The 18,185-nt window shown below is 48.1% G+C and overlaps 1 protein-coding gene across 1 annotated transcript in view; it reads left to right on the top strand.

Annotated features, from left to right (window-relative positions):
- Positions 1 to 1,365: 1,365 nt before the first annotated feature.
- Positions 1,366 to 18,185, top strand: part of LOC139412753 (tripeptidyl-peptidase 2-like) — a 62,076-nt gene continuing 45,256 nt past the window's right edge. The window contains exons 1-4 of the mRNA XM_071159439.1: positions 1,366 to 1,664; positions 6,120 to 6,248; positions 7,332 to 7,427; positions 9,654 to 9,758. Coding sequence (XP_071015540.1) covers positions 1,500 to 1,664; positions 6,120 to 6,248; positions 7,332 to 7,427; positions 9,654 to 9,758 — 495 coding nt within the window. The 5' untranslated portion in view covers positions 1,366 to 1,499. The remainder of the gene's footprint in view (positions 1,665 to 6,119; positions 6,249 to 7,331; positions 7,428 to 9,653; positions 9,759 to 18,185) is intronic.

Here is an 18,185-nt window from a genome sequence, read left to right on the forward strand (position 1 = left end):
CTGGGACGAAGATTCACCTTCCAACAGGACAATGCAGAAGTGGCTTCGGGACAGATCTCTGACCTTGAGTGGCCCAGCCAGAGCCCAGACTTGAACCCGATCTAACATCTCTGGAGAGACCTGAAAATAGCTGTGCAGCGACGCTCCCCATCCAACCTGACAGAGCTTGAGTGGATCTGCAGAGAAGAATGGGAGAAACTCCTCAAATACAGGTGTGCCAAATTTGTAGTGTCATACCTAAGAAGACTCGAGGTTGTAACACTGCCAAAGGTGCTTCAACAAAGAACTGACTAAAGGGTCTGAATACTTATGTAAATGCTAAATTTCAGATTTTTTATTTTTAATACATTTTTTGCTTTGTCATTATGGGGTATTGTGATGTCATTATGAGGTATTGTGATGTCATTATGGGGTATGGTGTGTAGATTGATGAGGGTAAAAACTATTTAATACATTCTAGAATAAGACAAAACGTAACAAAATGTGTAAAAACTTTAAGGAGTCTGAATACTTGCCGAATGCACCGTAGCTCCGCATTGACATGATTGGTTGAAGGTAGGAGGTCATGTATACATTCACTTCCTTGACAACTTCCTCCAGAATAGCTCCGCTCCCCCGCTAAGCATGAAAGCCATCAGGCGGAGGCTGTTTCGCAATAAATGCTGTCACTTCAGATGGTGGATTGACCAATGCAGAGCCTTTACGGGCTTTTATCAGAGACAGAAGAGGGGGGGGGGGGGGGGGTTCCTATACTGTCAATGAACCAAACAGACCAGACTCAGCTGCTAATGCTTTGGTGTCTATTTATTTTATCTTTATTTAACCTTTATTTAACTCGGCAAGTCAGTTAAGAACAAATTCTTATTTTCAATGACAGCCTGTTCAGGGGAAGAACAACAGATTTGTACCTTGTCAGCTCGGGGGTTTGAACTTGCAACCTTCCAGTTACTTCCGGTTACTTCCGGTTACTAGTCCAACGCTCTAACCACTAGGCTACGCTGCCGCCCATTCTATGGAAGAGCCACCCCATTAAGCAGATTGGGTACTGATCATTTTAATTTATACACCATTATTTGGTTTTAAACACTTACATTTTGTTTTTTTTAACCTGTGCCCCACTAATTAGGTTCCCATGGAAACACTGACCAGGACATTGTTTCCTTACTATTTAATAGTCCATGTTTAAACCTTGAACAAAGACAAATAAGCCTATACTATTAGCTATAGGCAGTGTATGAAATAGCTACAGAAGGACTTCTTTCGTTGCTATTGACTTAATTTATGTGTCATTAGACACCTTATTTGAGGATGACTCCTGTGGCTCATTTGATTGTTCTAAATGGTGTACTGTCCCTTTAAAAAAAAGTCCTTCCCGGTCTCTCTTCACTGTTTTTACCGGCCACGTTTCCCCCCTCTAAACGATACTGTACTTACTTGTCTTTGGTGTCGGTCTTCAACCTATTTCTCTGCTCTTGTTTCCATTGTTACTCTGTCCGATCATGGCAGCTCATTCTATCGACGAACCGTTCCCTTTCCACGGGTTGCTCCCTAAAAAAGAGACCGGCGCTGCGTCTTATCTCACTAGGTTCCCCGAGTACGATGGACGGGGTGTTGTCATCGCTATCCTCGACACTGGCGTGGACCCAGGGGCCCCGGGCATGCAGGTAAATTTACCCCGGTGCTTTTACAGACTACTAGGCCTCATTCAAAATTCACGACTAGCTAGTGATTTCTGGTGCTACCTTGTCACTCCAATCTAGTAAAACTAGTTAGAAACTACTGTTCATCTAATTTACATTTTAACGAGAAAACAGCTAACGCCTTTTTGTTGTTGTTGTAACATGACAGTCCCCTGAGTCTGTCGGTAAATTAGCTCAGTTTAGCGTAGATGGCTAATTTAACAAGCTAAGATCATATAGCAAACCATCAGAACATAATGTCCTAGTTAGCTACACCATAAAATACTGACAGACCATTGATTTTGGCAGGACTAGTGCTAATATTTCCCCACCATAGCATAAGAAAAAAAAAAAAAAAAGATGATTATTGTTGCTGACATGTTTTATTTGAAATGCTTCAGTGACTAGCTAGTGAGTTGCTGTGACTTAGTGGTGGAACTGGGGGACGCTGATGGAAACAGGATCAAACATCTGTTGAGAGCCGTCACTCAACTGTAGAGGCCCTGTCCTGTCTGTCTGTCTGTCCTGTATGCCCTGTCTAGTTACTGTCTGTCCTGTATGCCCTGTCTAGTTACTGTCTGTCTGTCTGTCCTGTATGCCCTGTCTAGTTACTGTCTGTCCTGTATGCCCTGTCTAGTTACTGTCTGTCCTGTATGCCCTGTCCTGTCTGTCCTGTATGTCCTGTCTAGTTACTGTCTGTCCTGTATGTCCTGTCCTGTCTGTCTGTCTGTCCTGTATGCCCTGTCTAGTTACTGTCTGTCCTGTATGCCCTGTCTAGTTACTGTCTGTCCTGTATGCCCTGTCCTGTCTGTCCTGTATGTCCTGTCTAGTTACTGTCTGTCCTGTATGCCCTGTCTAGTTACTGTCTGTCCTGTATGTCCTGTCTAGTTACTGTCTGTCCTGTATGCCCTGTCTAGTTACTGTCTGTCTGTCTGTCTGTCGGTCTGTCCTGTATGTCCTGTCTAGTTACTGTCTGTCTGTCTTGTATGCCCTGTCTAGTTACTGTCTGTCCTGTCTACCCTGTCTAGCTTCTGTCTGTCTGTCCTGTCTACCCTGTCTAGTTACTGTCTGTCTGTCCTGTCTACCCTGTCTAGTTACTACCTAGCTACTGTTTGTCTGTCTGCCTGTCTAGTTACTGTCTGTCTGTCTGTCTGCGCTTCCTAGCCACATCACTCAGCCCTCTGCTAAAGACCAAAGGTTTCTCTCTGACTCGAACATGAGTAGGTCGATACCAGTTGGTAAAGACTTTCAGAATATTACACTATTATATTGATACATCACTGACGGTAACGTTTGTCTATAAATCTAATTTTATTTGTCACATACACATGGTTAGCAGATGTTATTGGTCACATGGTTAGCAGATGTTATTGGTCACATGGTTAGCAGATGTTATTGGTCACATGGTTAGCATATGTTATTGGTCACATACACATGGTTAGCATATGTTATTGGTCACATACACATGGTTAGCAGATGTTATTGGTCACATGGTTAGCAGATGTTATTGGTCACATGGTTAGCAGATGTTATTGGTCACATGGTTAGCAGATGTTATTGGTTACATGGTTAGCAGATGTTATTGGTCACATGGTTAGCAGATGTTATTGGTCACATACACATGGTTAGCAGATGTTATTGGTTACATACACATGGTTAGCAGATGTTAATGGTCACATACACATGGTTAGCAGATGTTATTGGTCACATACACATGGTTATCAGATGTTATTGGTCACATGGTTAGCAGATGTTATTGGTTAGCAGATGTTATTGGTTACATACACATGGTTAGCAGATGTTATTGGTCACATACACATGGTTAGCAGATGTTATTGGTTAGCAGATGTTATTGGTTAGCAGATGTTATTGGTTACATACACATGGTTAGCAGATGTTATTGGTCACATGGTTAGCAGATGTTATTGGTCACATACACATGGTTAGCAGATGTTATTGGCCACATACACATGGTTAGCAGATGTTATTGGTCACATGGTTAGCAGATGTTATTGGTCACATGGTTAGTAGATGTTATTGGTCACATGGTTAGCAAATGTTATTGGTTAGCAGATGTTATTGGTTAGCAGATGTTATTGGTTACATACACATGGTTAGCAGATGTTATTGGTCACATAGTTAACAGATGTTATTGGTCACATACACATGGTTAGCAGATGTTATTGGTCACATACACATGGTTAGCAGATGTTATTGGCCACATACACATGGTTAGCAGATGTTATTGGTCACATGGTTAGCAGATGTTATTGGTCACATGGTTAGCAGATGTTATTGGTCACATACACATGGTTAGCAGATGTTATTGATCACATACACATGGTTAGCAGATGTTATTGGTTACATACACATGGTTAGCAGATGTTATTGGTTACATACACATGGTTAGCAGATGTTATTGGTCACATGGTTAGCAGATGTTATTGGTTACAGACACGTGGTTAGCAGATGTTAATGGTCACATACACATGGTTAGCAGATGTTATTGGTTACATACACATGGTTAGCAGATGTTATTGGTCACATGGTTAGCAGATGTTATTGGTTACAGACACATGGTTAGCAGATGTTATTGGTTACAGACACATGGTTAGCAGATGTTAATGGTCACATACACGTGGTTAGCAGATGTTATTGGTTACATACACATGGTTAGCAGATGTTATTGGTCACATACACATGGTTAGCAGATGTTATTGGTTACATACACATGGTTAGCAGATGTTATTGGTCACATGGTTAGCAGATGTTATTGGTTACATACACATGGTTAGCAGATGTTATTGGTTACAGACACGTGGTTAGCAGATGTTATTGGTTACAGACACGTGGTTAGCAGATGTTATTGGTTACATACACATGGTTAGCAGATGTTATTGGTTACAGACACGTGGTTAGCAGATGTTATTGGTTACATACACATGGTTAGCAGATGCTATTGGTTACATACACATGGTTAGCAGATGCTATTGGTTACATACACATGGTTAGCAGATGTTATTGGTCACATACACGTGGTTAGCAGATGTTATTGGTCACATACACATGGTTAGCAGATGTTATTGGTTACATACACATGGTTAGCAGATGTTAATGCGAGTGTAGCGAAATGCTTGTGCTTCTAGTTCCGACAGTGCAGTAATATCTAACAAGTAATCTAACTAACAATTCCCCCAACAACCACCTCATACACACAAATCTAAAGGGGTGAATGAGAATATGTACATATCTCTCATATGGATGAGAGATGGCTGAGCGGCACAGACGAGGTGCAGTAGATGGTATAGAATACAGTATATACACATATGAGTAATACAAGACATGTAAACATTATTAAAGTGGCCTTGTTTTAAGTGACTAGTGATCCAATTTTTAAATTGGCATGTGATTGGGTCTCCATGTTGGCAGCAGCCTCTCTGAGGTAGTGATGGCTGTTTATCAGTCTGATGGGTCTGGAGGTGGAAGCTGTTGACCAGTCTGAGGGGTCTGGAGGTAGAAGCCGTTGACCAGTCTGATGGGTCTGGAGATGGAAGCCGTTGACCAGTCTGATGGGTCTGGAGATGGAAGCAGTTGACCAGTCTGATGGGTCTGGAGATGGAAGCAGTTGACCAGTCTGATGGGTCTGGAGGTAGAAGCTGTTGACCAGTCTGATGGGTCTGGAGGTAGAAGCTGTTGACCAGTCTGATGGGTCTGGAGGTAGAAGCTGTTGACCAGTCTGATGGGTCTGGAGGTAGAAGCTGTTGACCAGTCTGATGGGTCTGGAGATGGAAGCAGTTGACCAGTCTGATGGGTCTGGAGATGGAAGCTGTTGACCAGTCTGATGGGTCTGGAGATGGAAGCTGTTGACCAGTCTGATGGGTCTGGAGATGGAAGCTGTTGACCAGTCTGATGGGTCTGGAGATGGAAGCTGTTGACCAGTCTGATGGGTCTGGAGATGGAAGCTGTTGACCAGTCTGATGGGTCTGGAGATGGAAGCTGTTGACCAGTCTGATGGGTCTGGAGATGGAAGCTGTTGACCAGTCTGATGGGTCTGGAGATGGAAGCTGTTGACGAGTCTGATGGGTCTGGAGGTGGAAGCTGTTGACCAGTCTGATGGGTCTGGAGGTGGAAGCTGTTGACCAGTCTGATGGGTCTGGAGGTGGAAGCTGTTGACCAGTCTGATGGGTCTGGAGGTGGAAGTTGTTGACCAGTCTGATGGGTCTGGAGATGGAACCTGTTGACCAGTCTGATGGGTCTGGAGATAGAAGCTGTTTAGCAGTCAGGATTAGTTGCACTGTGTCACCAGTATGTCAAGGTGTACTCATTGTGGAAACATAATGTGTGTGTGTGTCGGGGTCAGAGAGGGTTTGTGTGTTTTTCGGTCAGATAGTGTGTGTGTGTATTTTACACTCTTCAACATCTGTGTCCTCTCTCCCTCAGACCACGACGGAGGGCAAGCCGAAGATCGTTGACATCATCGATACGACGGGCAGTGGAGATGTCACCATGGCGACGGTGGTGGAGCCTAAAGACGGAGAGGTGACCGGGCTGTCCGGGAGGACGCTCAAGGTACGCTACCCTCGACACGCTGCCACTTCCTGGTCACACTGTCTCTGTACAGACTGTTAGCCTGTAGTTACATGTCTCTCCGTACAGACTGTTAGCCTGTAGTTACATGTCTCTCTGTACAGTCTGTTAGCCTGTAGTTACATGTCTCTCTGTACAGACTGTTAGCCTGTAGTTACATGTCTCTCTGTACAGACTGTTAGCCTGTAGTTACATGTCTCTCCGTACAGACTGTTAGCCTGCCTGTAGTTACATGTCTCTCTGTACAGACTGTTAGCCTGTAGTCACATGTCTCTCTGTACAGTCTGTTAGCCTGTAGTTACATGTCTCTCTGTACAGACTGTTAGCCTGTAGTCACATGTCTCTCTGTACAGACTGTTAGCCTGTAGTCACATGTCTCTCTGTACAGACTGTTAGCCTGTAGTTACATGTCTCTCTGTACAGACTGTTAGCCTATAGTTACATGTCTCTCCGTACAGACTGTTAGCCTGTAGTCACATGTCTCTCTGTACAGACTGTTAGCCTGTAGTTACATGTCTCTCTGTACAGACTGTTAGCCTGTAGTTACATGTCTCTCTGTACAGACTGTTAGCCTGTAGTTACATGTCTCTCTGTACAGACTGTTAGCCTGTAGTTACATGTCTCTCTGTACAGACTGTTAGCCTGTAGTCACATGTCTCTCTGTACAGACTGTTAGCCTGTAGTTACATGTCTCTCTGTACAGACTGTTAGCCTGTAGTTACATGTCTCTCTGTACAGACTGTTAGCCTGTAGTTACATGTCTCTCTGTACAGACTGTTAGCCTGTAGTTACATGTCTCTCTGTACAGACTGTTAGCCTGTAGTTACATGTCTCTCCGTACAGACTGTTAGCCTGTAGTCACATGTCTCTCTGTACAGACTGTTAGCCTGTAGTTACATGTCTCTCTGTACAGACTGTTAGCCTGTAGTTACATGTCTCTCTGTACAGACTGTTAGCCTGTAGTTACATGTCTCTCTGTACAGACTGTTAGCCTGTAGTTACATGTCTCTCTGTACAGACTGTTAGCCTGTAGTTACATGAACACATGTCTCTCTCTGTCCTCAGATCCCTCATGCCTGGGATAATCCATCAGGAAAGTACCACATTGGGATCAAAAATGGATATGAGTTGTTCCCTAAAGCTCTCCGAGAGAGAATCCAGGTATGGAGTGGATTTGTGTGGCCAAGTAACGAGGATTTGCACGTTGATATACACGACCAAAAGTATGTGGACACCTGCTCGTCCAGCGTCTCATTCCAAAATCATGACCATTAATATGGAGTTGGACCCCCCTTTGCTGCTATAACAGCCTCCACTCTTCTGGGAAGGCTTTCCACTAGATGTTGGAACATTGCTGCTATAACAGCCTCCTCTTCTGGGAAGACTTTCCACTAGATGTTTGAACATTGCTGCTATAACAGCCTCCTCTTCTGGGAAGACTTTCCACTAGATGTTGGAACATTGCTGCTATAACAGCCTCCACTCTTCTGGGAAGGCTTTCCACTAGATGTTTGAACATTGCTGCAGGGACTTGCTTCCATTCAGCCACGAGCATTAGTGAGGTCGGACACTGATGTTGGGTGATTAGGCCTTTGATGGGGTTGAGGTCAGGGCTCTTTGCAGGCCAGTCAAGTTCTTCCACACTGATTTCGACAAACCATTTCTGTATGGACCTTGCTTTGTGCACGGGAGCATAGTCATGCTGAAACAGGAAAGGGCCTTCCCCAAACTGTTGCCACACAGTTGGAAGCACAGAATCATCTAGAATGTCATTGTATGCTGTAGCGTTAAGATTTCCCTTCACTGGAACTAAGGGGCCAAAACCATTATTCCTCCTCCACCAAACTTTACAGTTGGCACTATGCATTCGGGCTCGTAGCCTTCTCCTGGCATCCACCAAACCCAGATTCGTTCGTCGGACTGCCAGATGGTGAAGCGTGATTCATCACTCCAGGGAACGTGTTTCCACTGCTCCAGAGTCCAATGGTGGTGAGCTTTACACCCCTCCAGAGAACGTGTTTCCACTGCTCCAGAGTCCAATGGTGACTAGCTTTACACCCCTCCAGAGAACGTGTTTCCACTGCTCCAGAGTCCAATGGTGACTAGCTTTACACCCCTCCAGAGAACGTGTTTCCACTGCTCCAGAGTCCAATGGTGACTAGCTTTACACCCCTCCAGAGAACGTGTTTCCACTGGTCCAGAGTCCAATGGTGACTAGCTTTACACCCCTCCAGAGAACGTGTTTCCACTGCTCCAGAGTCCAATGGTGACTAGCTTTACACCCCTCCAGAGAACGTGTTTCCACTGCTCCAGAGTCCAATGGTGGTGAGCTTTACACCCCTCCAGAGAACGTGTTTCCACTGCTCCAGAGTCCAATGGCGGTGAGCTTTACACCACTCCACCCAACGCTTGGCATTGCGCATGGTGATGTTAGGCTTGTGTGCGGCTGCTCGGCCATGGAAACCCATTTCATGAAGCTCCCGACGAACAGTTCTTGTGCTGACGTTGCTTCCAGAGGCAGTTTGAAACTCGGTAGTGAGGGTTGCAACCGAGGACAGACGATTTTTACGTGGTACGCACTTCAGAACTCGGCTGGTCCCATTCTGTGAGCTTGTGTGGCCTACCACTTCGCGGCTGAGCCGTTGTTGCTCCTAGACGTTTCCACTTCACAATAACAGCACTAGCAGTTGCGCGGCGGGAGCTCTAGCAGGACAGAAATCTGACAAACTGACTTGTTGGAAAGGTGGCATCCTATGACGGTGCCACGTTGAAAGTCACTGAGCTCTTCAGTAAGGTCATTCTACAGACAATGTTTGTCTATGGAGATTGCATGGCTGCGTGCTCAATTCTATACACCTGTCAGCAACAGAAATTGCAGAATCCACTAATTTGAAGGGGTGTCCACATACTTTTGTGTATAAATAGTGTATGTTATATTGACCAACAAACACATTGACAGAAGAATGTCTGTGTTGACAGAGGGATGTCTGTGTTGATGTGTTGACAGAAGGATGTCTGTGTTGACAGAGGGATGTCTGTGTTGATGTGTTGACAGAAGGATGTCTGTGTTGATGTGTTGACAGAAGGATGTCTGTGTTGATGTGTTGACAGAAGGATGTCTGTGTTGATGTGTTGACAGAGAGATGTCTGTGTTGATGTGTTGACAGAGGGATGTCTGTGTTGATGTGTTGACAGAAGGATGTCTGTGTTGATGTGTTGACAGAAGGATGTCTGGTTTGACAGAGGGATGTCTGTGTTGATGTGTTGACAGAAGGATGTCTGTGTTGATGTGTTGACAGAGGGATGTCTGTGTTGATGTGTTGACAGAGGGATGTCTGTGTTGATGTGTTGACAGAGAGATGTCTGTGTTGATGTGTTGACCAACAGAAAGAGCGGAAGGAGAAAATGTGGGATCCAGCACACAGAGCAGCTCTGGCCGAAGCCAGTCGTCGGGCAGAACAGTTTGACCTTGCTCACCCCTCCCCCTCACAGGTAACACTTTGACCTCTCCCCTAACCCTCACAGGTAACACTGACCTCTCCCCTCCCCCTCACAGGTAACACTTTGACCTCTCCCCTCCCCCCCACAGGTAACACTCTGACCTCTCCCCTCCCCCTCACAGTTAACACTTTGACCTCTCCCCTCCCCCTCACAGGTAACACTCTGACCTCTCCCCTCCCCCTCACAGGTAACACTTTGACCTCTCCCCTAACCCTCACAGGTAACACTTTGACCTCTCCCCTAACCCTCACAGGTAACACTTTGACCTCTCTCCCTCACAGGTAACACTTTGACCTCTCCCCTAACCCTCACAGGTAACACGCTGACCTCTCCCCTCACAGGTAACACTTTGACCTCTCCCCTAACCCTCACAGGTAACACTTTGACCTCTCCCCTAACCCTCACAGGTAACACTTTGACCTCTCTCCCTCACAGGTAACACTTTGACCTCTCCCCTAACCCTCACAGGTAACACTTTGACCTCTCCCCTAACCTTCACAGGTAACACTTTGACCTCTCCCCTCACAGGTAACACTCTGACCTCTCCCCCCCCCCCCACAGGTAACACGTTGACCTCTCCCCTCCCCCTCACAGGTAACACGTTGACCTCTCCCCTCCCCCTCACAGGTAACACTCTGACCTCTCCCCTAACCCTCACAGGTAACACTCTGACCTCTCCCCTAACCCTCACAGGTAACACTCTGACCTCTCCCCTAACAGGTCAGTTAGTCTCTCTGCTCATGTGGTGTGGACGTAAACAGCATTAGAGGTATAGATGTTTAAAACAACATTGGGATTGTTCAAATTTAGAAACAATCCCTTACTGAATTTATTTTTGTTAATTATTTATTTTTTGGGGTTCAAAATGTAAATTGTCACTAACAACTTCATCATCATCATCATCGTACAGGGAAAAGCTGAAATATCTTGAGTCAATAAGTTTCCCCCAACCCTTTTTGTTATGTTCTGAGGAAACTGCTCAGGGAGTCCACCATTTTTATTTTATTTTACCTTTATTTTACCTTTATTTAACTAGGCAAGTCAGTTAAGAACAAATTCTTATTTTCAATGACGGCCTAGGAACAGTGGGGTTAACTGGTCTAGGAACAGTGGGTTAACTGGTCTAGGAACAGTGGGTTAACTGGTCTAGGAACAGTGGGTTAACTGGTCTAGGAACAGTGGGTTAACTGGTCTAGGAACAGTGGGTTAACTGGTCTAGGAACAGTGGGTTAACTGGTCTAGGAACAGTGGGGTTAACTGGTCTAGGAACAGTGGGTTAACTGGTCTAGGAACAGTGGGGTTAACTGGTCTAGGAACAGTGGGTTAACTGGTCTAGGAACAGTGGGTTAACTGGTCTAGGAACAGTGGGTTAACTGGTCTAGGAACAGGGGGTTAACTGGTCTAGGAACAGGGGGTTAACTGGTCTAGGAACAGTGGGTTAACTGGTCTAGGAACAGTGGGTTAACTGGTCTAGGAACAGGGGGTTAACTGGTCTAGGAACAGTGGGTTAACTGGTCTAGGAACAGTGGGTTAACTGGTCTAGGAACAGTGGGTTAACTGGTCTAGGAACAGTGGGTTAACTGGTCTAGGAACAGTGGGTTAACTGGTCTAGGAACAGGGGGTTAACTGGTCTAGGAACAGGGGGTTAACTGGTCTAGGAACAGGGGGTTAACTGGTCTAGGAACAGGGGGTTAACTGGTCTAGGAACAGTGGGTTAACTGGTCTAGGAACAGTGGGTTAACTGGTCTAGGAACAGTGGTTTAACTGGTCTAGGAACAGTGGGTTTAACTGGTCTAGGAACAGTGGGTTAACTGGTCTAGGAACAGTGGGTTAACTTGTTCAGGGGGAAGAACAACCCTTGTCAGCTCAGGGGTTTGAACTTGCAACCTTCCGGTTACTAGTCCAACGCTCTAACCACTAGGCTACCTGCTACCATGAGGCCAATGGTGACTTTAAAACAGCTACAGAGTTGAACGGATGTGATAGGAGAAACCTGAGGATGGATCAACAACGGTGGAGTGACTCCACAATACTAACCGACAGTAAATGACAGAGGGAAGGAAACCTGAGGATGGCTCCACCCACTGCCAAACGTCACGTCGATCGCTAAAATGCTGGGCAAATGTAGATTCCATCCTGCCTTTTTTGTGCGTATGGAAAATGTCTGGGATCTTTTTATTTCAGCTCATGAAACATAGAACCTCATGTGAAGTGTTGGTCCCAACTGTGGAATTCAGTGGTTGGTTTTCGCCAGACATAACGGGACACGTCTCGTCCAAAAAGTTGACTCCCCAAGTTTAGCCAAAAAGCACCTGGATGATCGTCGAGTGTCTTGGAAGAATGTTCTATAGACAGATGAGTCAAAAGAATATAACTCTCTTTGGCGAAAACTGCAACGAGCCGTCACCTCGATGAGAAGTGGGACATGGAGGAGAGGGACAACTGCAACGAGCAGTCACCTCGATGAGAAGTGGGACATGGAGGAGAGGGACAACTGCAACGAGCAGTCACCTCGATGAGAAGTGGGACATGGAGGAGAGGGACAACTGCAACGAGCCGTCACCTCGATGAGAAGTGGGACATGGAGGAGAGGGACAACTGCAACGAGCCGTCACCTCGATGAGAAGTGGGACATGGAGGAGAGGGACAACTGCAACGAGCCGTCACCTCGATGAGAAGTGGGACATGGAGGAGAGGGACAACTGCAACAAGCCGTCACCTCGATGAGAAGTGGGACATGGAGGAGAGGGACAACTGCAACGAGCCGTCACCTCGATGAGAAGTGGGACATGGAGGAGAGGGACAACTGCAACGAGCCGTCACCTCGATGAGAAGTGGGACATGGAGGAGAGGGACAACTGCAACGAGCCGTCACCTCGATGAGAAGTGGGACATGGAGGAGAGGGACAACTGCAACGAGCCGTCACCTCGATGAGAAGTGGGACATGGAGGAGAGGGACAACTGCAACGAGCCGTCACCTCGATGAGAAGTGGGACATGGAGGAGAGGGACAACTGCAACGAGCCGTCACCTCGATGAGAAGTGGGACATGGAGGAGAGGGACAACTGCAACGAGCCGTCACCTCGATGAGAAGTGGGACATGGAGGAGAGGGACAACTGCAACGAGCCGTCACCTCGATGAGAAGTGGGACATGGAGGAGAGGGACAACTGCAACGAGCCGTCACCTCGATGAGAAGTGGGACATGGAGGAGAGGGACAACTGCAACGAGCCGTCACCTCGATGAGAAGTGGGACATGGAGGAGAGGGACAACTGCAACGAGCCGTCACCTCGATGAGAAGTGGGACATGGAGGAGAGGGACAACTGCAACGAGCCGTCACCTCAATGAGAAGTGGGACATGAGGAGAGGGACATGGAGGAGAGACACAACTGCAACGAGCCGTCACCTCGATGAGGAGTGGGACATGGAGGAGAGGGACAACTGCAACGAGCCGTCACCTCGATGAGAAGTGGGACATGGAGGAGTGGGACATGGAGGAGAGGGACAACTGCAACGAGCCGTCACCTCAATGAGAAGTGGGACATGGAGGAGAGGGACAACTGCAACGAGCCGTCACCTCGATGAGAAGTGGGACATGAGGAGTGGGACATGGAGGAGAGGGACAACTGCAACGAGCCGTCACCTCGATGAGAAGTGGGACATGAGGAGTGGGACATGGAGGAGAGGGACAACTGCAACGAGCCGTCACCTCGATGAGAAGTGGGACATGAGGAGAGGGACAACTGCAACGAGCCGTCACCTCGATGAGAAGTGGGACATGGAGGAGAGGGACAACTGCAACGAGCCGTCACCTCGATGAGAAGTGGGACATGGAGGAGAGGGACAACTGCAACGAGCCGTCACCTCGATGAGAAGTGGGACATGGAGGAGAGGGACAACTGCAACGAGCCGTCACCTCGATGAGAAGTGGGACATGGAGGAGAGGGACAACTGCAACGAGCCGTCACCTCGATGAGAAGTGGGACATGGAGGAGAGGGACAACTGCAACGAGCCGTCACCTCGATGAGAAGTGGGACATGGAGGAGAGGGACAACTGCAACGAGCCGTCACCTCGATGAGAAGTGGGACATGGAGGAGAGGGACAACTGCAACGAGCCGTCACCTCGATGAGAAGTGGGACATGGAGGAGAGGGACAACTGCAACGAGCCGTCACCTCGATGAGAAGTGGGACATGGAGGAGAGGGACAACTGCAACGAGCCGTCACCTCGATGAGAAGTGGGACATGGAGGAGAGGGACAACTGCAACGAGCCGTCACCTCGATGAGAAGTGGGACATGGAGGAGAGGGACAACTGCAACGAGCCGTCACCTCGATGAGAAGTGGGACATGGAGGAGAGGGACAACTGCAACGAGCCGTCACCTCGATGAGAAGTGGGACATGGAGGAGAGGGACAACTGCAACGAGCCGTCACCTCGATGAGAAGTGGGACATGGAGGAGAGGGACAACTGCAACGAGCCGTCACCTCGATGAGAAGTGGGACATGGAGGAGAGGGACAACTGCAACGAGCCGTCACCTCGATGAGAAGTGGGACATGGAGGAGAGGGACAACTGCAACGAGCCGTCACCTCGATGAGAAGTGGGACATGGAGGAGAGGGACAACTGCAACGAGCCGTCACCTCGATGAGAAGTGGGACATGGAGGAGAGGGACAACTGCAACGAGCCGTCACCTCGATGAGAAGTGGGACATGGAGGAGAGGGACAACTGCAACGAGCCGTCACCTCGATGAGAAGTGGGACATGGAGGAGAGGGACAACTGCAACGAGCCGTCACCTCGATGAGAAGTGGGACATGGAGGAGAGGGACAACTGCAACGAGCCGTCACCTCGATGAGAAGTGGGACATGGAGGAGAGGGACAACTGCAACGAGCCGTCACCTCGATGAGAAGTGGGACATGGAGGAGAGGGACAACTGCAACGAGCCGTCACCTCGATGAGAAGTGGGACATGGAGGAGAGGGACAACTGCAACGAGCCGTCACCTCGATGAGAAGTGGGACATGGAGGAGAGGGACAACTGCAACGAGCCGTCACCTCGATGAGAAGTGGGACATGGAGGAGAGGGACAACTGCAACGAGCCGTCACCTCGATGAGAAGTGGGACATGGAGGAGAGGGACAACTGCAACGAGCCGTCACCTCGATGAGAAGTGGGACATGGAGGAGAGGGACAACTGCAACGAGCCGTCACCTCGATGAGAAGTGGGACATGGAGGAGAGGGACAACTGCAACGAGCCGTCACCTCGATGAGAAGTGGGACATGGAGGAGAGGGACAACTGCAACGAGCCGTCACCTCGATGAGAAGTGGGACATGGAGGAGAGGGACAACTGCAACGAGCCGTCACCTCGATGAGAAGTGGGACATGGAGGAGAGGGACAACTGCAACGAGCCGTCACCTCGATGAGAAGTGGGACATGGAGGAGAGGGACAACTGCAACGAGCCGTCACCTCGATGAGAAGTGGGACATGGAGGAGAGGGACAACTGCAACGAGCCGTCACCTCGATGAGAAGTGGGACATGGAGGAGAGGGACAACTGCAACGAGCCGTCACCTCGATGAGAAGTGGGACATGGAGGAGAGGGACAACTGCAACGAGCCGTCACCTCGATGAGAAGTGGGACATGGAGGAGAGGGACAACTGCAACGAGCCGTCACCTCGATGAGAAGTGGGACATGGAGGAGAGGGACAACTGCAACGAGCCGTCACCTCGATGAGAAGTGGGACATGGAGGAGAGGGACAACTGCAACGAGCCGTCACCTCGATGAGAAGTGGGACATGGAGGAGAGGGACAACTGCAACGAGCCGTCACCTCGATGAGAAGTGGGACATGGAGGAGAGGGACAACTGCAACGAGCCGTCACCTCGATGAGAAGTGGGACATGGAGGAGAGGGACAACTGCAACGAGCCGTCACCTCGATGAGAAGTGGGACATGGAGGAGAGGGACAACTGCAACGAGCCGTCACCTCGATGAGAAGTGGGACATGGAGGAGAGGGACAACTGCAACGAGCCGTCACCTCGATGAGAAGTGGGACATGGAGGAGAGGGACACAGAAGACAACTTTTGTTTTGTTTCTTTCCTTACCTGTTGTTCACCTAAATACCTTTTTTGACCTGTTGGTTAGAGCCTGTAAGTAACCAGCAATGGTTTATATACAGTACATTGGGTCCTACCGGGTCCTACCGGGTCCTACCAATGGTTTATATACAGTACATTGGGTCCTACCAGTGGTTTATATACAGTACATTGGGTCCTACCAATGGTTTATATACAGTACATTGGGTCATACCAATGGTTTATATGCAGTACATTGGGTCCTACCAATGGTTTATATGCAGTACATTGGGTCCTACCAGTGGTTTATATACAGTACATTGGGTCCTACCATTGGTTTATATACAGTACATTGGGTCCTACCAATGGTTTATATACAGTACATTGGGTCCTACCGGGTCCTACCGGGTCCTACCAATGGTTTATATACAGTACATTGGGTCCTACCAGTGGTTTATATACAGTACATTGGGTCCTACCAATGGTTTATATACAGTACATTGGGTCCTACCAATGGTTTATATACAGTACATTGGGTCCTACCAATGGTTTACATACAGTACATTGGGTCCTACCGGGTCCTACCAATGGTTTATATACAGTACATTGGGTCCTACCAATGGTTTATATACAGTACATTGGGTCCTACTAATGGTTTATATACAGTACATTGGGTCCTACCGGGTCCTACCAATGGTTTACATACAGTACATTGGGTCCTACCAATGGTTTATATACAGTACATTGGGTCCTACCAATGGATTACATACAGTACATTGGGTCCTACCGGGTTCTACCAATGGTTTATATACAGTACATTGGGTCCTACCAATGGTTTATATACAGTACATTGGGTCCTACCAATGGATTACATACAGTACATTGGGTCCTACCGGGTCCTACCAATGGTTTATATACAGTACATTGGGTCCTACCGGGTCCTACCAGTGGTTTATATACAGTACATTGGGTCCTACCAATGGTTTATATACAGTACATTGGGTCCTACCAATGGTTTATATACAGTACATTGGGTCCTACCGGGTCCTACCAGTGGTTTATATACAGTACATTGGGTCCTACCAATGGTTTATATACAGTACATTGGGTCCTACCGGGTCCTACCAGTGGTTTATATACAGTACATTGGGTCCTACCAGTGGTTTATATACAGTACATTGGGTCCTACCGGGTCCTACCAGTGGTTTATATACAGTACATTGGGTCCTACCGGGTCCTACCAATGGTTTACATACAGTACATTGGGTCCTACCAATGGTTTATATACAGTACATTGGGTCCTACCGGGTCCTACCAGTGGTTTATATACAGTACATTGGGTCCTACCAGTGGTTTATATACAGTACATTGGGTCCTACCAATGGTTTATATACAGTACATATACAGGCCCGTGGTAGACTGAACTGCCCTGTCTGGTAGGTAGACTGAACTGCCCTGTCTGGTAGGTAGCCAGGACCGTGGTAGACTGAACTGCCCTGTCTGGTAGGTAGACTGAACTGCTCTGTCTGGTAGGTAGACTGAACTGCTCTGTCTGGTAGGTAGCCAGGACCGTGGTAGACTGAACTGCCCCGTCTGGTAGGTAGCCAGGACCGTGGTAGACTGAACTGCTCTGTCTGGTAGGTAGACTGAACTGCCCTGTCTGGTAGGTAGACTGAACTGCCCTGTCTGGTAGGTAGACTGAACTGCCCTGTCTGGTAGGTAGACTGAACTGCCCTGTCTGGTAGGTAGACTGAACTGCTCTGTCTGGTAGGTAGACTGAACTGCCCCGTCTGGTAGGTAGACTGAACTGCCCTGTCTGGTAGGTAGCCAGGACCGTGGTAGACTGAACTGCCCTGTCTGGTAGGTAGACTGAACTGCCCTGTCTGGTAGGTAGACTGAACTGCCCTGTCTGGTAGGTAGACTGAACTGCTCTGTCTGGTAGGTAGACTGAACTGCCCTGTCTGGTAGGTAGACTGAACTGCCCTGTCTGGTAGGTAGCCAGGACCGTGGTAGACTGAACTGCCCTGTCTGGTAGGTAGACTGAACTGCCCTGTCTGGTAGGTAGACTGAACTGCTCTGTCTGGTAGGTAGACTGAACTGCCCTGTCTGGTAGGTAGACTGAACTGCCCTGTCTGGTAGGTAGCCAGGACCGTGGTAGACTGAACTGCCCTGTCTGGTAGGTAGACTGAACTGCCCTGTCTGGTAGGTAGACTGAACTGCCCTGTCTGGTAGGTAGACTGAACTGCCCTGTCTGGTAGGTAGACTGAACTGCCCTGTCTGGTAGGTAGACTGAACTGCCCTGTCTGGTAGGTAGACTGAACTGCCCTGT

This window comes from Oncorhynchus clarkii, chromosome 7 (genome assembly GCF_045791955.1).
Source record: "Oncorhynchus clarkii lewisi isolate Uvic-CL-2024 chromosome 7, UVic_Ocla_1.0, whole genome shotgun sequence".
Lineage (NCBI taxonomy): Eukaryota > Metazoa > Chordata > Actinopteri > Salmoniformes > Salmonidae > Oncorhynchus > Oncorhynchus clarkii.